Here is a 20950-nt window from a genome sequence, read left to right on the forward strand (position 1 = left end):
TGTCTGTACTTGTTCACCCGCAAAGTTTAGTGTAACTTAGTAGAAACAGCGGCGGCTGGGGAGACGGTAGGAACCGTGACGTGTCGGATCTCAGGTGCTGTGGCGACAGGTGAAAAACTGCAGGTGTGATAAAACGGAGCCATCAGATTCTGGCCCGATACAAGGTGTTCTCAACCTAATGTGGACACAGGTCCTCGATGAGAGAGAGAGAGAGAAGACGGGTTGTTTTCAGGTTTTGGATTGTAGATTATAGGTTCCACTAGAATCTGTCACTCATGAATTATGATCCATGTTAGTTTTCCCTGCTTATTAGTGAAATGCGTCTTTTTATGTTGTTGTCAGCTTCTCAGACTTACTAAGAAAGAATCGGATGGATTATGACGCAAGCCTTAAATTGTGCAACTTGTGTTTTGTAATGAATTCTTTTAAAATGTGGGATATTTATAGTTTCATGCCAATGAGTTTCAGTTGATCAATTTCTCGGGAACTGAATGCAGCCTTCTTTTAAATCCCTTCGTCACACAGTGTGTTTTTTTTTTCTTTTTTTTTCTTTATGCATTTCTTCCCATTATCACAGCTCTTTTACGTTAACGTGATACATTTCTGTGCTGGTGACTGAATCCTGGGCTCTTCACATTTCCCTCCTAAGCCTCTCTGAGAGTCACCAGGCTGTGACAGACATAAAACAGCCCTGCCTGACCAAAGATACAGCAGGTTATGCTCTGAAGACAGATTGATTCCTTTCAGTGGCTTGGCTTGTTTTTGTTTCATGTTAACTCAATTCTTGGTAGTAGTTTGCAGAATTGCTTGCTGGATCCCACCTTTTAATAATAATAAAAAAAGGAAATATAGCAATCATAAAAGATTTTTTTTTCACAATTATGAAATGTTACTAGCTTTTGCTGCATCCATCTAAGACGCCTTTATTAATGAACGAGCCCTTGGGCTTTGCTGAATTTAAAATAAATTGAATTGTGGAGTTATTTGTGTGATCTGTGTACTTTATGGACTTTTCTTGAGTTTATCTAATGCTGGACAGTATGATCCATCTTTTTCAGATAGTATTTGTACTGGAAAGATCTAAACTAGTGATTACAGTACTGTAAAAACAGATTGTGTTTAACAATGAAAATGCATAATATATAGAACATCCACCGAAGCGTTTGACGTACTCGGGGTTGTAACATACAAATCAAACCAGCCCGTATAAGTCGGGTGCTGCAGATATATGTGTCTGTGTTTATCTTTATGAAACTCCTTTATCATCCTCATTTGACTGAGAGGCTTTATGCCCACAATGTTTGAAAGGGAAAACATGCACATTTCCATCAGGTCTTCAGGTGTAACACCCTTTTCTGGATGTTGGTAAAAATACAGTTTCTTTTTGAGATTTTATGCAATAAATTTTGATGATACTTGGTTTTCCTTTTATAGAAAAAATAGTTTAGTTTGGATCTGTTTGATCCATCATCAAAGATGGAAAGAGTATGGCACAACTAATCTACCAAGGTTTTTTTTTTACCTAAGCTAATGGGTCAGACAAAAAGAGCCTTAATCATAAAAGCAGCCAAAGTATCTCTGAAGGAGCTGCAGAGAATAACGGCTCAGTTGGGAAGGAAAAATCAACCTTGCTCATTATCCTTAATGTACCATTATGCAACATAGAGGTGGTAGCATCATACTGTGGGGATGCTTGTGCTGTTCAGAGACCCTCTTTATCCAATCTGGCTTACGCTGAAATATTTTGCCTTTCATTGGGCTACTAATGAACACTTGCAGTTTCATCGTTTTTAGAAAACATCCAAACGCCCCGTCGTTGCATCTGAAGACATCTATGGAGCTTCCCGTTCGCAGGTGTAACAGTTAGCATCTGCAGATCCTTTCAGAGCAGCCTTGTGATGTCTGGGTCAAAGAGCACTTGGTATATATCATAAGGTACCATGGGAACTTGGTGGTGATACAGCAAAAATAACAATATGAGACTTATTAAAGCGGTTACATAACCCACCAGCTTCCCCTCTGCCATTCCTGGTGACAGCTTGACTAACTGTCCACTGTGCTGTTTGGACACACATACATATAGTGTCTCGTCACATTCATCAATATTGGATAAAAATGCCTCTCGGAGGGAAATTCCACACTTCATGATGTTTGCGTGCAGTCCGGCTAAAACTGAGGTCCTCTAGTCTTTGTGCAGGTCTGTTAAAGGTTATCAAATGTGTTTCCCTGCTTTTAACAAGCAGGTCGTCTCAGTTACCGGATCACACGGCTGGTATTTTATTAACTAAAAAATTGTTGCTCAGGATATTTTATGAGTCTGACATGCAAATAGAGCAGCCTCTGTGGTTGACAAATCATTTGTAAATATGCTATATTTATGTCGTGTGAGCTAAAACCATCCCTCTCAGATGTACCGGCTGTTGTTAGAATTGTTACCACCTACAACCTTTGGGTTATTAATTGCTAAAAGAGTTGGAGGACAATCAAATTTAAGATCAAGTTGACCCACTTCCTGTAGAGATCTGATGGTCTTTGGACGATCCACCTTTGTGAAGCACAGGGGTGAGCGGTGTACAGTATGAACTGATGAACTGTTCTCTCTTTTTTTCTTTTCTCTCTCCCTCTCTCTGTCTGTGTGTGTGTGTGTGTGTGTGTGTGTTATCTGTTTTATTGTCCTCACTCGTTGGCCAGCCTCCACTCATGTCAGCACATACCTCATACGGGTCTGACTGCCATTTGCACTCAGTCAGGAGTCACAACTCTGTAATTAAATCACTTTCTGTTGTAGGAGCTTTGGTATCTTCCTTGGGAATTCACACAATCTTTATCTAAGTTATAGACAGAACCAAAACTAGCATGGATAATATGCAGGTTCTTCTTTATCTCTGTTTATTATAACTTAATATTATATGTAAACAATAAACATTTTTAAAAATAACAAATTCAGAATGAACATGCATTGCCGATCACTCTTTCTACTCATCTCTCTTGAAAGGGAAATATGTCAAGTCAATAATTAAGAGTCAGTCATTTCGCTTCTCATAATAATGTATCTAACATTGAGCAGTACTGGGAACTGCAAAAGGGTCTCTGAGTTCACCTTCAGAATGCTTTGGGTAAATCTCATCTTGGGCGCTCTAAACTGAGCACAGGCTCCCATTATTACGACTTTATTGAATAACGTCCACATATCCATCCCTCACTACCCCTGACCTTTCCAGTACAACATCTGTGGATACACGAGGGCTCCTCGTGGGTTTGAAGAATTAAAGTTTATTCATCAGATGTTGCACTTGAGGTTCTGTGGGACCAGAGTGGTCTACCCGCCAATCACCCACTTCTCTGTACGGCTACGTGAGTCTATTTCATTCATAAAAGCACACAATGTTTGATAAACTTTGATGCAGAAAATTAACAGACCTCGGGGATAAAACAAATTGTGCAAAATAGGGATAAGCCTGTTACTGGTATGTAGGAATATCAACCAAAAATGACATTTGTTGTGCTATTTTTACAGTTTATATTTTTATTTAGATGCTAGAGAAAGTGCCTGAGTGAGTGAAGTTTTCTCCAACTGCATGAGACAGAGCGTAACAAGATCTTGGTCAAGTAGTTGAAACATCGCACAAAAGCTTTTAATTAATCTTATTATACTGTTAATAATAATAACAACGTATTTAGATTACTTAATATATAATCATTTTTAAGCTTTTGTAAAGCACTGGTATAGAAATATGCTGCAAACACGATAAACCTGACATAAATCTGTCCAGTTTTCACTCTGTGTTAGTACTTAAAACCAAAGTGACGTGTGCGTGCTCCAGATTTGTTGGACCTTGCAGATTTTTTTTGAACTTGACAAATCAAAGACAAAAACTCCCCAAAAATATTTTGTTGCTAAATATTTTAGTGGCCAGCAGTCACAGCCCTTTATGTAGTTTTTATTATCTTCAGCCATCAAATTAATAAATGGTTAACCTTTTCGTTTTGTACCTCCATTTCACTGACTCATTGCCATTTCTTAGCCACAAGCAAAGTATTTCATTGTCATATATTTTAATCATTGTGGGTCAGTTTTTTTTTGTATTTTTATGAATAAATGTAGTTTTTATGACTTACAAAGATAATAATTTTTAAAAGCTCACAATGTAAAACTTTGTAGTACACCATATCTCTACATACCTGGTTCTGATCCCTGTTTAAACCAATTAACCCCTTCTGAACATTTTTGTCTTTTATTAGATTACCATTTCATTTCAGGGTGACCCACTGCTGATGGATATCACGTAAACGCATTACATTAATCTACGAGCAGATTATAAAGATTTAAATTGTCTGATGTCAGATGGGTGTGAAAGGCACCGCTGGTGGCTGTGAATTGATATCCAGCGAGCCAGAAACGCCCACTGGCAGACAGCTCTTCTATAACGTCAAAACAAGTTGGGCACAAAACGGCCAGAGCTTCAAAGGTGTGAAATGGCGCAGGGGCGAAAAGATCAGAACTACTCCAAATTTCTCACATGCGTACAAACAGAAAGTCGAATCTTTTGAAGACCGTCCACAAACATCCGTGTGCAGTCCGGGATCTGTTTAAAATCCTCATTATTTACTTCAAAGCTATCCGTTCAATCTTAATGACCTCCTCTGCTTGCCTGGTCTGGCCAATCGACTCATGGGCACCAGATTTGAAAGGGTGAGGGAACATTGTCGGAGGGGGCCTGCGGGGACGTTTAGCTGGTAATTGTCCTGTACTGAATCCCGGTCGGTCGGCTGAAGGCTGCTAGCTGAGCATTAAGCTGGCAGCCTCACAGGAATGTATATCATTCAGATATTTGTTGTTGTTGTTGTTTTAGTCCTCCGTAGTGCCCCTTCTCTCCCCCCTCCCTCCAGCTTCCCTTATAATGACAAAGTCTGCAGAGGCCCGCTCAGGGAGTCGGAGTGAGAAAGTGGGAAGGAAAGATCACAAGATGAAAGGGAGAGCTGAGTGAAGACAACTGGTGGGGAGAAAAACGAGCGAGACAAGAGGAAGAGTTTCTCTAGTGCAGCTTGTGTCTCCTTTCTTGATGAAATGATTAACCTTCTCTTAGAATCATTGGGCCATTTCTGTTTACTGTGATACTTCTAGATAATAAAACTTTCTGTCTCCCTTGAGGATTTACTGAGGGAGAGTGGACCTTTGGACCCTGGAAGGGCCTGGCTGAGCTGGGAAACCCTGTCTCTTATTGTATTTGTGCCGTTTGTTTTCCCTGGACGATGACGTTAGGACACGAGGCTCCGCTGGATGCCTGGTGATGGATGCATCTGCTGTCTGAGGGGAAAAAAAAAGGCCTGCTTTTAATAGGTCGTCATCTCAGAGAGTGGGGTGTTGTTCTCTATCACGCTCATTGGAGCTCCTTTTGTTTGCTTCTGTATCTTTAGGGAACATTGTCTTACTTTTTTCCCTCTATATATTCCTGTCCCCGTGTTTCACTCAACGCTCCCTCCCACTCTGTTCCCTCGGATGAATCACGTGACTCTCTCCAGACACGGAGGGTGACCTCCTCCTTGCCTGCTTCCCATGCAAAGAGGGACTCGAGTGAAAGTGATGAATGATGATCTGATTTTCAAAAACACACAAGCTGAAGTCGCTGGGCATACAAAATAAAGTGAACACATTACTTCTTTAGTTGTTTAATTATGTGCCAACCGCAGTTGTTCTTTTCTCTTCTGTAAGAATAACATTGTTAATATGTTACCCGGTTTAGTGAGTGTTGCATTAACCATAAGAAAAGGAATGACTCTGAATATTTCCACACCTTTCGTGTCGCAGTTCCTCGTTGTCGTCGTCTTTCTCCTTTATGTTCATCACCCCCACCCTCTTGTTGGGCCCCTTTTTTGTGTGGTTGTGTCTTATTTAAAAGGTCAAATCCCTCTCCATGACACACACACACACACACACACACACACACACACACACACACACACACACACACACACACACACACACACACACACACACACACACACACACACACACACACACTCTCACAGTATGAGTACCTTCAGTTAGCCTGGTCATTGCCATAAGAGCATAAAACATAAGTGCAAAGTTTGGTACTGATGGGATTACCAAACTGTTTTGTGCTTAGCAGTATGGATGAGTGAGTTTGTGTAGAAAAACTAGCCCCACCTGTAGAGAGTGTTTTGAGTGTGAGAGGATCTTCTTGTCCAACATCAGCGTCTGACCTTGCGAAAAGATTAGAGGACGTAAAGCTGTTAATAGCTTCAAAGGTTGGGCCAACATTATATTAAACCCCTATGGATTAAGAATGGGATGTCACTCTTATGCACATGAAGGCAGACACAAAAATATAAATATTAATCATACAGGATTACATAATCTACATCCACCCTGGTTTTCTGGCCAATTCATGAATTTATTGGTTCCATTCTTTGTTTTAGTTAAGACATCTTAACGAAGCATAAACCTCAGGGATCCAATCAGGCAACTCCTCCCGCAGCCAGCTGACAGTGTTGGTTTCTCAAGAGATTTTTCCTTATTTTCCTCACACTACAATGAGGTAATATCCCAGGCTTTTTAAAAATTTGGCTAAATTAACAAGCTCTGCCACTTAACTTCAGTTCTGTTTGCTACTCTGTCTGATAAGCTATCCTCAACCTCTGTTGGTGCTGCCTCAGACTTTTAATCACATTCACACACACACACACGCACACACACACACAGACTTCATTCCAAGATCTGCAGTGCTGCATAGTGCCTGCTGTTAGTGGGCAGACTGTACCCTGAAGCTGCGTCACAGCCTGTCCGTCAGAAAGGGGATGAAAACAAACAATCCTCCGAATGTAGTAAAACATGAAACAGATCGGTTTCATGTGCTGAAGAAGGGAGCCGGGAGGCGTGTGTTGAAGAGTGGATTTGATAGTTTTCTATTGAAACAGAAAAAACATTCATGGCTCGCAAACTCTGTATGGGGCCGTTATTCTTTTGCTTCTTATCTTGGATTAGTCCGAACTGAACGACTCTTTCAGTCTTCAGCACATGAATCAGAAGCTGCCTCCTATAAGAAAGTTTTTGTGGTTGCTGGAAGAAGTTGACTCCCCACACTCAAAATCCATCAAGATACCATAATACACTTTGCAAATACTTCACATTCTTGGCCTGATTAATCAAAGCGTGTGACCAAACACACACTCCAAGTATGCCGTTTTACAACACAAAATGATTTCTGTCTAATATTTTTGTTTTACCCTGATACAAATCCAATCCATTAGATTTCTAGCATTTACCAATGCTGCAGCAGCCAGCACAGTCTTTCTTTCACAGTCAATTTCATTGTAGTGGTGATTTGTATACAGACTAATGGTGAAATCTCAGATATATTGGATCACCAAAATGTTATTGCAATTTTTAAAGGTGTGCATGAAAAAATAGACCATGTTTTAAAAACATGCTTGACTTACTGGCATGCAGGTGACAGTAGGACAGAAAATTGACTTCAATCAGAGACAATGATTGGGATCTTCTACCTGTACTTATCATGACATCCCAATGTAAAAAAAAAAACATTTTTCAAAATACTCATTTAATTCAATCTTTGTCTTAGTAATGCAATTAATTAGCCACTTCATTGAAATTAGTTAATTTTCACTTGATTTTCACAGGTCAAACTCTAAAAGATCTGATTTCTTCTTTTCCTGTTCATCAAATTAATAAAAGTTTATAAATGCCTCCAAAATCAACATGTTTTCATGGTGACAAACACATGCTTGGATTCATAAACTGGGATTGTTCTGTAATCCTTTCCATTTCCTGTTGGATTAAAAACTCTTATCTCTAAACATGTACATTCTGTTTTTTATGGCTTTGACAGAAAAATAGCAAGTTTGTCAGATAAAATATCAAACTGAAAATCAAAAAATGTAAATTGCAGCTATAGGCTTGATCAGTTCATCTCCATATATAATTGTATTGCTCATAGTCTGATGAGACTCTTCTCGCTCGTATATTCAAAACAAAAAAGAAATGAATTAAATCAGGAGATAATGCTGGTATTTCTCTGTCTGGTATTTAAAACAGGAAGTTGACCAATCCACTTCCCCTCAGGATGAGCTAAGATGACAGCATGCGTCTTCTTGGTTTTTCTCCACCGAAATCCTTTTCTCTTTGCTCATCTAACGTTGTGGTAAGAGATTGCGGGGGTCACGGCAGCCAGGCGGCCTGATCCTTAGTGCTCTGCCTTGCTGTCTCAATATTGATTCATCATTTTGTTTACAGTCTGTTGGAGTAATCCGATATTACTGTTTCTAGGGAGTGAAACAAAGCAGAGGGAAACCCCCCCCCAGAAAAAGCCTTTGGGTTTGTTTGTATCTTGGTGACTACAGGAACCTCTGTGATTGAATACGCCTCGGCTCAAATGTCGCTGTCAGAGACGGTTAATTTCATAATAATTGGACTTTATTTGGTTTGCGTCGTTGGCAGACGGCTCTTGTCTCCTCTCTGCATCAGATTTTTGTCTCCCAGACTGCCTGGCTACGGCGCTGCTGTTTGACTTCCACTGGGGCCGGCCGGCATCCTTGGCAGTACCCTTGAAACCACGGAGGAGATATGGCATGAGAACGAGTGTTTGATCTGCGCTCAAGTGGGCCTGTTTGCAGGGGGAAAGAATTTTGGACAAGGGCGTGGGACGAGTTATAGTGGAGCTGTTTGTGAGCAGAGTCGTCCACAGTGTGGAATGAGCCTGTCGGATCTTATGGGACCCGATTAGAAGAAAGCACACACAAGCAAGACAATGTAAAAGTGCAAAAGAAAAGTGAGTTAAATGTCAAGAGTACGTAGTCCAGGTTATTAAAACACGGTAAATTGTGTTTCCACAAACAATTTCCACCTTGTACAACACAATTTCTTCGTCCAAGCAGAACTTGTTGTTGATTCTTCTTTTGACTGCAGTGTGGGAAATAAACACTTCATCTGGCTATCATAGCTGTGCAAAAGGGGACATTAGTGAATAAACTGTATAGTAAGCAGGATTAGATTACAAAGCATACATATGCCAAGCTTAAACATCCCAAAGTGCACCGTTCAACTCGTCTTCTGAAAATGGAACGAATACGGCACAGCTCCAAACCTACCCAGATATTGCTGTCCACCTGAACTGACAGGCAAGAAGCACATTCGTCAGAGAAGGAGCCAAGAGGACCATAGTGACCCTGGGAAATCCACGGCTCAGGTGGGAGAACCTGTTGACATGACAACTATGAGTTAGGCACTTCATAACTCTGGCCTACAAGAACGAATCGCCACTGTTGAAGGAAACCTACTGGGAATTCTGGTTGCAGAAGGTTCTCTGGTCAGATGAGACTAAAGTTCGACTTTTTTTCTTATGACTGCATGTGGAGATAAACTAGCATTGAGCATCACCCTAAAAAACCTCAAGCCACAGTGAACCATTTCTTGCTTTAGCATCAGGTTGAAGGAATGTCTTACTTTAGCAGGGGCAGGGAAACTGGTCGGAGTGTGAACAAAGATGGAGATGAATACATGTTCTCCATCCAATCCTTCTTTGAGAATTGAACTTCAGCAATTTTCAAAGAAGGAGCAAATATTTCTGTAGATGTTTACATCTGGAAGACAGGTAGCCCAAAAGACTCACAACTGCAGCAGGACTTTAGCAAAGAATTGATGCAAGTGGTTTGAATATAAAGCACAGCACACTTTTCCAAAATTTTCCTAATAAATGCAGAAAACTATGTATCATTTCTCTTCCACTTCACAGCTGGCCTCTATGGAAAAGTTCAAAGGGAGTGGATACGTTTGCAAGCCACTGCAAGCTAATATGTTTTTAATTTTTAGGCATTCATAAACAGAGTCTCCTTTGTATTAATCACTTGGATCTGTTTCTACACTTGGTTCTCATCCAGACCACCAGCATCTCCTCCACAACATAATCTGTCCAAGACAATGATGTGACGGAACTGAGTCTCGTTTCACTGACGCTTCACTTTGTTTCTGTTTTTCCCTTGCCGTTTTCCAACGTGCCTGCGTTGTTTGCTAATGGTGTGGATGACAGGAGTAAGTCACGGCTGGTTAAGATCATCCGTCCATTCGCTTCGCTTCACGTCAGCGTGTTCATACGTCCGCCTGCCTTTTGTTATGAAGTGAACGGGAGACCTGCTGTTTGTTCGCTGCAGCTGCCGGCCTCTCATGGATCGTTCTGGAAACAGGGTCCTGGAGCGTCCAGCTGGGCTGTGTGGGGTCAGGTGAGGGTAGTAGGAGGGGTGGGAGCGGGGGATGCGCACAAAATGGAGCTCAGGTCAGGGCAACTCTGAGAGCCGGACTCATTAACATTCCTGAGCTTCAGAGAGCGCCAGGCCAGTCGGAGCGAATAATGGTTCAGGTGGATCAACACATCATTATCCAGATTCACCTCTATTGACACAGCTCATGATTGATAACAGGATCTCATTATGTCTTCTCCGGCTTCAGGCAAATGTTGCATCAGCGTGTTATAATTCCTCCTTATAATTGACGGAGTCTTGTTTTTTTTTAAGGGGGAAAGAAAAGATATAAATGATGCAAGTTTCCAAACAGTGATGGATTAGTTTGCGCCTCTAGCCAAAGTATATTTTGTTGTGTTTATAGCAACGGAGGAGCTGGTCCATAGATAAGAATTTATCTGGAGATGAGAGCTCATGGCTGTATTCTTTTTTTAATCTTCTTTATCAGTGCATGAGAGCCTGCATTCATCCAGAAGGATACATTGGCTCTATTTAAAAACACGTTTTCACCAAGAAGGAAGCACGTTTAGGATTTCATTACGAGAGGCGGACCCGTCAAAATTTGATGGTTGATTTTTTATTTTATTTTTTTTAATCAGGTTTTTTTTCCCATATTTTCTTCAGAAGATCCGATTTCTTTCTAAGAAGTTTACTGTAAGAAGGATTCCAAAGATTTCCCCCCCCCCCCCCCATTACGGCATAAATGATTATTATCCATGTGTCGTTGTAAAACAAGATTTTACTGATGTTTTAAAATTGAAAAATTGATTACGGAGGTGAAGTTTTGAACAATCTTTAGCACCTTAAATAAACATCTAGCACAGTTAGCATAGCTAACTTAATAAAAACGGCAGCCTAAGATTTTTAAAATGCTGCTCACATTTCCAAATCCAGCATCTTCAAAGAGCGAGAGAGGTAAACAACACTCAACAGGAGCATTTTGCTTTACTTATTCAGCCTTCCTGTTATCTGCTGGATATATCACTGTCTTGAAGGAGCACTCAAGGCTAATCTTGAGTGCTTTTCTCTCAGTCAAACTTTTACACTGAAGAGTGTTGCCATATTTTTCTTTTATTATTTTAAGCATTTGGTCATCAGAAAAAGATTTACTTATGAATTTCGGACTGGTCAGTCTGATCAAGCTGAAAATCTGCTGAATCGGATCTCCATCTTACACCTGTTATCATAGTTACACTGTTTTGTTTTGTTGGTATTTTTTTCCCCAAAAAGCTTAAACAAAAGCATATAAAACGAACTAATTACTTTTATTTACAACACACAATGCAACATTTATTCCTAACTGCTGCAAACAAGAATAATATTACAGTAATAATAATGTCATCTATAGCACCTATTTTGACTCTGTGACTGGGCTTTTCAAGATGACAGTTCAAATTTGTCTATTTTATAAGACAGATTCAAGTGTAGGAACCTTTTTTTTATACAGCAACATGTGGGGGAGGGGCACAGTGGTACTCTATGGTTCACACTATTGTAGAAATCTCTGCCGTTTTCTCTGGCATCTATATAGCAGGATTTGAAATGAAATGTGAAAATTGCCACTTTTTAAAAACCTGGGTACCGTCATCTGGCCCATGTCGCAGGATAATATCCCTAAAGATTATTTTGGACTCTAGAGCTCTGAAAAGGCTTTCACTGAGATGTGCAGCGGCTCTGAAGGTGATGTGACCGCTGGTCACACAACGGTTGGCCGGACTGAGGACGTGCCGTCAAACGCTGAGGAAGCAGAAAGTTATTCAAGGTGCTCAGGTACTGCAGGTGCATTTAAATGCAGGTGATGTGGCGAGTGCAGATACGCCACAGCTTTGTCACGCAAAGTCCTGGCTTAACCAAGATTTCCTTTTAAGCTTTTCCAGCCTGCAGACTGATTTGCCTGCGACACAGACACCGAGGTGCGATTTTATTCAGTCACGTCGCTCTGCCATTTTTTAAATTTTTTTTCCTTGGAAAGTCAAAGAGCAAAACAGGCAGAGTGGGTTGGGCGTGGGGGGTGGGAGGCAGTGGCAGCGATGGGAGGGGAGCAGCAGACAGATGGGAGTGTTGCGGCTCAGGAAGAAGTTGCTTGTGCTGTCAGCATAGTGAAAACTTTCGCCCCTGAGCTCTGACTCATTAACCGCAGCTCTGCACTTCAATGAGATACAGTTCAAACCGTTAAGCTGCCAAGCAGGATTGTTTTGTTGCTTCAAAACAAGACTCCAATAAAGAGTTACTACACACAAACAACCCACAGTCCACCGTCAGAAAGTTATGTAAAGCAACAGCCTAACTAGCTCTGTCCTAAACTTATATTATTACCTTCAACTTGCTTCTCCGTACTGAAATGCTGAGTTTATGGGTGATGTTTTGCCTCTGGTTTTGTTACATAATGCTCTCTCTGTTCCTGCTCTCTTGTAGAGACTCTCCTGATGATTGCTCAACCTAATAATAAAGAGGTGTTGTCCTGATTGCTGTTGGTCCAGCACTGCTTATCTGTAAGCAAGGTAAGTTACCCTCGTGCCCTTACAGAAAGGTTATTTATTATTAATTTGAGGTTAGGTAACAAGCACCAGTCCTCTGTTGGCAACGTAGCGGTTTTTGATTTGGGTCCATCTTTTTCCTTTAGATGTCGACCACCTCTGAAAACAGGATGGAAGGGCCTCGCACCACGAGCCGAGAGAAAACCTACAAGAAGGTAAAGCCTGTCAGAGCTTTGCTGCGTTACGGTTTGTTTCCTTATTCTGATCGCATTAAACCTGATTCTGGTAAATGCTTCAGTTTTAGAGCCGCTGCGTACAAAGCAGCTTTACTTCTGAGTAACTTGAGTGGGTTAAAATGTCCTTGTGCTGCAGCACATAATGTCCTGACCCCTGTTAGGGCTCGCTGCCAGAGACCAGTCAAGTGCTGGTCCCACTTGTTTTCTTTGCTTTTTTTTTTTCCCTTATAGACGTCACTGAGAGTGGCAGCATTTATAAAGATGTAACCATAACGTTTCCTGTAGCACAGCAGCTATCTTTGTCTTCGTTTGGTCTGAATATATTTTGTTATTTTGACCAACCACCTGACAGGAATATTTGTTTCTCAGCTTATATGAGCTATTTTTAGTTGGGTTTGGTGGTGGTTACATTTATTTGCATCTTCTTGTTGCACTACAAAACAATTTTATTCAACCCGGTTTATTTATACGCCATCGGTTCAAAGCAAGTGCTGTCCAACGGCAGTTTACACACAAACGCGTCCAAGTTGACATACACAGAAATATATGGTCACAAACACATGGGAGGTTATTTAATTTGGTGTTGTCTTTAATCTGAAACACACTGAAGCAAAAACAATAACATAGAAATATTCTCACAGCAAAATGGTGTCATGTTGTCACTATGGTGTTTTATAATTGTTTTGATTTCAATTCCAGTTAATAATGTTAATTCAGTGATTCTTTAGAATAGGGACAAAACGGGTCCTATGGATAAAGCACAAAATTTGAATAAAATATACACCAAATATATTTTTTTCAAATATCTCACTAAACTAACCTGGGTCATGTGAGCACAACAATGTATATTTTCCAGGTATTTGCTGAATATTTTTTTATTTTAAACATTGTAGAAGGTGGATGATGCCTGTAAAAGCCCTTGTCCAGGAGCAGAACTCAATACATTATATAATTTAAAACTATTAAAGAAATACAAAAATTATATATTATGACAATTAAGTACAAGTATTCATATAAATAATTATAAAAGTATCAATAAATTGAATTAAAAATAATTTTTATATATTTTCCAACTCTATTGAAACTTGTCCCTAGTTTTTGTCAACACCGTCAGAAATGAAAAGAATGTAAGACAATCTGGCATTATTGGGGGGCACCAGAACTTCTGAGGACCCCATGACCTCTTCCTTTCTCTTCCTTTGCTGAGAGGGCTAGTTAGCTCTGGTTAGCTTATGTTATTCTTTAGTTTTTTCTTCTTTTTATTCCTAAGTTGTTTGTCACAACCATAATGTGTCAATTCCATAACTGACATTTTACAAAACTTTTATGAAATTTTGTGAAATAAAAGCTTAATTTTGGTAAAATGTAAAGATTTCATGGACCTGATGAGCTACAATATGGTCTCCTTCAGAATAACATCATATAAATTGAGGTAGTTTGGCTTTTTGTCAACTCCGTCAGATGTCAACTCCATCAGAGTTTTTCTGACTCTTTCAGTGAAATTGTTGTCAAATCTCACTTAAATGTGCAATTAATTCATTTTAATGTATTTTACATGAATTGCATTACTTCACATGTATCAAGTTTTTCATTTTACTCACTAGTTTGTCACCACCTTCAGTTCTGTGTCAACTCCGTCATGCAGTGTCAACTCCGTCGGATGGACTTTTTGTTGTTTTGTGTTTTAAATAATATTTATTTTGTTTCTTGAGAAGCATTTGTCTGTAAAATGAGTAAAAATATCACTAATAGGGTCATTAAAAATTATATTTATTTTTGTCAGATGGTGATGACAAAGTTCTGGGTCAACTGTTGCAACTGATAGCCTGTACCTTAGCATCTTTACATTTCCAAAACATTATTTGTCATATTTGCATACATAAGGTTGAGAAATAAAAAAAAATTATGGGAAAATTAAAACCCATTTTGTCCCTATTCTCAAGAATCACTGAATTACAAAAAAATTATTATTTTTTTTTTTTTTGCAATTTTCTCCACTATTTGTTCCATAAGAACATCTTTAAATATGTATTTGTGTTTCAGAGAACAATTATTTCAAAATTTTCACAAAGTATTACTGAATAATTAGATGTAGACAAAGTAATTATCCACCAGTGATGAATGTGTCTAAAAATATTTTCATACATTTGCAGGTAAAGTAACTTTACCCTAAATGTTTTTTTGTCAATCAATTTACTTCAACAGGAAAGAAAATCTAATTTTAAGAAACAATTGTTTTAAAACAAAATTTTAGCACAATTATTTCTCCAACACATTGCTTTATTTATGGGATTTTTACACGTCTTTACCAAGAGTGGCAGTAAATTTGTAGATCGCTGCAAATGTCTGCAGGGCGTCTGCTCCGACAGGGCGACGTTTTAATCCTTGCTATTTTAGCGTTCCAAATAAACGTGCCGTTTTTCTGTCTGTTTCCACGTCCAGACCACGTCGTCGGCCTTGAAGGGAGCCATTCAGCTCGGCATCGGCTACACAGTGGGCAACCTCACCTCAAAGCCGGACAGAGATGTTCTTATGCAAGACTTCTATGTGGTGGAGAGCGTCTTTCTACCCAGGTCAGTGGTGCGCGGAGCGAAGCGGCGCACATACGTGGACATTAGTGTAATGTGAAAGCCTCAGCAGAAGCCTCTGAATGTTGGCTATTTGTACGACGGGTGATTGCAGAGCAGCGGCACGAGTTTCATCAAATCTCAAGGTTATTTCACAGCGGGAGGCCGTGAATCAGAAAGCCGCTTCATAAAAAACAGCTTACATGTAGGTGGAAACAGCCTGAAACAGCTGACTAACGTCTGCAGATTTGTTCTGCTTTTTTTGTCCATATATATATATATATATATATATATATATTTTTTTTTTGTCTGGGTCTGTGCTACAAACAATAAATAACTAATCTTGCCAAGTGGGTAAACTGCAGCCAGAGCCTCTCCATCATCATTTCTCAGCAGTCAGTTCTCCTCGTCTGAGTCATGATGCAGGGATGCTACTATTCCTGCAGATTATCCTTCCAAGAGCTGTGAAATCAGCTTACTGCATGCCTCTTGCTGCTGCTGCTGCTGCTGCTGCTGCTGCTGCTGCTACGGCGCTCGGCAGACGCCAGCGTGTGTCCTCTCCGTCTTCTCAGGCTGTCTTCACAATTACATCATCGGCTTAAAGAACCATTTGATATGATCTGAAGCTCAACCAGGAATCGTTTGAAAGTGGGATCCTCTCATCTGTCATCACACAGCTGGAGCTCCAGCGCTCGCTCTGTCTGGATACAGAGAGCAGGGATTGCTAACCTTTGTCATCTGACACACGTAACTTTCAGATGATCAACAATGGTTGTTTTGCTATAAAATGAGACATCAATAAGAGTTTTGTGGTCGGTTTCTGAATTTTGTGTGAAAGATTTCAGTTTTAGCCGATTCAGATTTTTCTTTAGACTGTTAGACAACAGTATTCAAAACATATTTTTTGTCTTTCCTTCCTCCTGTGAGCAGCCTTTATTTATTTAAAATGAAAGCAGAGATGTTCACACCATGCGTATGAAAGAGCCATCATTGTAAAACAAGATTTCACTAATATTTTATTACCAAGTCAAAATGAGCCTAGTGTTGCTTTGTAAAACTCTTAGCAGCATTTTAGATTAGGGATTAGCACTGCTAGCAGCATTACTGAAATACCAGTCTCTCTCTCTGTGTGTGTGTGGAAATCTAAGTTCTTAACTCAGAGATTTTCAAAAGGCTGCAAACAAAAATCCTGAAAATAAGTCAGAGCAGTTTTGCTGTTGTTTGTTCAGCCTTCCTGTTATCTGTTGAAGTATCGCTCTCACTTTGTCGAAGGCTGGATTAACCTCAGGTCAGCATGTTGTATCTCGTGCAGATTCCTTTTATATGGCTTACAGGTAGGAACGATTTAAGACCCATCACGGGTTTGCAGAACCTGTGAGTCTCTGTGGAGGGATTTTGGCCTCTTCTTCCTCACAGGACTGTTTGAATTCAGCCTCGTTGGAGAGCTTTTGGGGATGGAGAGCCAATTTAAGGTCACACCTCTGCATTTCAGTCAGAATTAGCCATAGTCACTCAGATGTGGCCCTGCTGATGTGCTTTATGTCGTCATCCGGCTGAATGACCCAGGTTCGCGTTTAAGGACATTCTCCTTCGGCGTTGTCACACAGGTTCTGTTAAAGTGATTACCTGCTGGTACCGATCAGGCAGTAATCATGTGAAAATGTCCTGTTGTAGTTACTGAGGCCATCTTTGTCCAATCAAATCAATCAATCAATCAAATTTGATTTGTATAGCACATTTCAGCAGCAAGGCATTTCAAAGTGCTTTACAGAATTAAAATAAAAACGGCATGTGACATTGAATAAACCTTGAGAAAGACATTAAAACCCGCACCCCTTTTAGGACTTCAACTTCCAATTCAACTTTATTTGATGACCTGAAAAATAAATAAAATAAATCTATTAGGGGGGAAAATATTGCTTTAATGATCTGTTCCTTATTCCAAACAGCTTTTTTTAGTACAAATTTTACAAATCAATGTTGCAATGTTTGATATACTTGTATTATATTGCTCCGCCCTATATATATATATATATATATATATATATATATATATATATATATATATATATATATATATATATATAGCTATCTGGTTAGAGCTCATTTACTTCTAATTTGTAACCTTCCTGAGTAATTTTCTCTTTTATTCCAACTGGACTTTGTATTTCAAGTCTTCAAGCTAAGTTGTGATTAAAACGAAATGTCAGACTGACAAATTATTACCCCAAGGCAGTCTTATAGTTATTTAGTCAAGAATGTGGTAGTTGAGAAACCTGCTAAGATTTATAATAGCTGCGATAAAAATAGCTGTAATCTACTAAAAAGGGGGGCTCTTGGAGTTGTTTGTGTGGACACACACATTCGTGCTTAACCCTCAGGTTTCAGGAAGAGAATGAGAGTCCTGGCAGGAAGTACTTTGTGGTCTTGGCTTTTGAGATGCAACACCAGGATATGCAAACTCACTATAGTCTATGCAAACCTGTTCCTGGCACGCACACGTCTCTTATTTCTGAGCTACGGCCAAACATTACTCTTGTTGATGCAGCGCGGCTTCTGATTGAGAGTAAAAAAAAAAAAACCCCATCAGTGTCATCTGACATCATGTTTGGTTTGAATAAAAGCTGCAGTTGTCCAACTTTTCTTTGAAATATAAAGGCTGGGAAGGAAGAAAATTACATTAGACACAACAAACAAAGCAGTCAGGAGAAATTGAATGTTCTACATCTAATACCTGACATAATCGTTTCTCTCTTCTTTTTTTTTCAATTCTCTGCCTTCTCTAAGCAGTTCCACTTTGGTGAAAATGTAAAACATTTTTATCTCTTTTCTGAAAGGCTGAGGGGAAGGTTAAGCAATGAGCTCCGAAGCTTTTATCGTCTGTCAACGCTCCTTCTCGTCTTCATCTTCCCATCGGCTGCTGTCAGTCTAGTTTTCGCACTCGCATCCCGGCTTTGCTCTCCTGTTTTTTGTTTCACTTTCCCTTCTTCTCAATGGAACTGCAGGCGGGTGTCTTTCTGATCAGATTGGATCAAACATTTCCATGTGCTGTTTGCGCTCGACAACTTTTGCGTGACAGGTGAACGCCGCTGCCGTCCTGCGCCGAACAAAGCAGTCAAATTACTTTGTGGGGTTAAGTTACAGGTCACAGCCCAGACTGTTGCCCCAGCACACAACAACAAAATAGTCTGGTTACTCGGATCGTTGTTTAACAACCCCGATTTAGAGTTGCCCTGGAAAACTTAATCTTTATTAACCTACTTCCATATTTAGGATCCACGAAAACCAGCTCCAGTGAGCTTACGTCGACTCTCTCTCACCGTATTATCGACACGCTAGCTCATGTGTCGCGGTTCTCCCCTGGAATGAAAGCTAGCTTGGGAACCGAATGGGGCCAGCCTTTGTCAAAGCCTGTCTGAGAATGTCCCGCAGTCCAGACAAAGATGAAAAAAATCTAGGTTATTGTGTTGTTTAAGGGCTTTTTGCAGGTCCTTTTTCACCCTCTGAGGAAAGGCTCATGTGCTGCTGATTATTGTTTAGATCCAGTAATCAGACTCACCTACAGCCTCCAGGCGAACTACTCTACACCGGCCTTTTTTTTGTTGTTGTTGTCACGACAGCTGTTATGGATCCAGGTTCTTGTACATGACTGAACTGAACTGCATTCATGCATCAATGCAGCGTTTCTCAACCTCAGGGCCGTCATGTTTTAGATGCATCTCTTCTCCAGCACACTTAATTAAAGTGATTTCATTACCTCCTCCGTGACGGTGGAGAAACACTCCATCAATGGCTAAAAATACAGTCACTCCCTATGCGAAAGGCCCAAACGTAATGATAAGATTGTTGTTTATTGAGATTTAATAGGAATAATGTGTCTTATGCATCTCTTTTTTTCTTATTATTTTTCATTGCTTCCCGGCTTGGTTTCATCATCACGTTACAGTGAGGGAAGTAACTTGACTCCTGCTCATCACTACCCAGACTTCCGCTTCAAGACGTACGCTCCGCTGGCTTTCCGCTACTTCAGAGATCTGTTTGGCATCAAACCCGACGACTATCTGGTAAGACCCAAAATCTTTCCAACACTCCAAGTAGTTGATGATTGTTTTTTTTTTTGTTTTTTTACCGATGCAAATTAGAAAAGTGTGCCGCCATGCTACCACAACCTTGTAGAACAATTTCTCACAGCATTTACAGCTGCAGCTCTCTGCCAGTTCATTTGAGGACCTTTCTATGGAATGGAATTCCAGATAATTTTATTATATATCTAAAATATTTGAAAGAAAATGCAGGAAAATGAAGACTAAGGACAGAATGTAGTTAGCTTCTGCAGGACTGCCAAGTGATATTTGGTGTGCGAACTATTAGAATACGTAGTGAGAATTGTTTAAAAGGGGGTTACAGGCATTTACGGATCTTAACCATTCATTTTTTTGTTGGTTAAATGGTAGAAATAGGTCTGCCATGTGCTGTATAGTTTGGTTTGACCCCACCCCTCAGTGATGTTGCATCTAAACATCACCCATGAAAACTCCTCAAGTTAAGTACTTCCAACAACATTCCTCTTAGGATGTTAGTGGCTCCCAAGCAAAAAGCTTTCTTCCTGTTTAAATGCTTTTATGGGAACAAAAACAACCAAACAAGTTCAATGTACCACTGTCATTGGTTGTTATTGTGATGGTGGTGGAACATAAGGCAGCTGGACTTCAGTTCAAAACACCTTATATTTACTAAGATTTACTTCAAAGACACATATTCTGGTATTTAAAAAAAATATATTCCGAGTCCCTTCAGATTAAATGTAAAGCCCAGATGCTGCAAGCAGATTCAAACAGTTACACATTTTACTCCCAACAAGATATGAGCAGAGGTGATTGGTTCAAGAACTGATTAAAAAGTTTAGAAGTTTTCCTCATCCTCTTTTGTTTGTTTAATCCTGTTGTTTTCCCTTCAAAACTTGTTCAGGAATCAAATGAGGATCTGCAGAAGTCCCTTGTTTTCGAGCTCCTCTTTTTTCTTTGTTCTCGGAACCAAATTAGATTTTGTGTGATGTTATGACTTTATCCTGTTATGACTTTATCCTGTTATGACGCCGTTTGCCTATTTCCCATCTGCCTCCAGGCCCTTTCATAAATCCAGCCAGCTGCATTCTTGTTTTTGAACGCTGACATTATTTCTGCACCAGCGACAAAAGACAAAAAAATAAAAAAATAAAAAGTTAACTTCAAGGCAGAAGAGCGAGGATTTCATTAGGCGCGACAAAGTAGAGAGGTTGCTACAGTTAGTTGTGGCTTCAGGTAGTGATGGATTCAGTCAGGCAGAGGCCACGCAGCCCAGGCTAATTAAAACCGTGAATAAAAGCACATATAAAAGCGATAAGCTTCAGATGTGT

The 20950-nt window shown here is 39.9% G+C and overlaps 1 protein-coding gene across 1 annotated transcript in view; it reads left to right on the plus strand.

Moving 5' to 3' along the window:
- The window catches only part of pip5k1bb (phosphatidylinositol-4-phosphate 5-kinase, type I, beta b), a 38980-nt gene that overhangs the window by 286 nt on the left and 17744 nt on the right, over positions 1–20950 (plus strand). The window contains exons 2-5 of the mRNA XM_008418849.3: positions 12691–12776; positions 12899–12967; positions 15431–15561; positions 19502–19619. Coding sequence (XP_008417071.1) covers positions 12899–12967; positions 15431–15561; positions 19502–19619 — 318 coding nt within the window. The 5' untranslated portion in view covers positions 12691–12776. The remainder of the gene's footprint in view (positions 1–12690; positions 12777–12898; positions 12968–15430; positions 15562–19501; positions 19620–20950) is intronic.

The sequence above is a fragment of the Poecilia reticulata genome, chromosome 14, assembly GCF_904066995.2.
Source record: "Poecilia reticulata chromosome 14, P_reticulata-male-v2, whole genome shotgun sequence".
NCBI classification, from domain to species: Eukaryota; Metazoa; Chordata; class Actinopteri; order Cyprinodontiformes; family Poeciliidae; genus Poecilia; species Poecilia reticulata.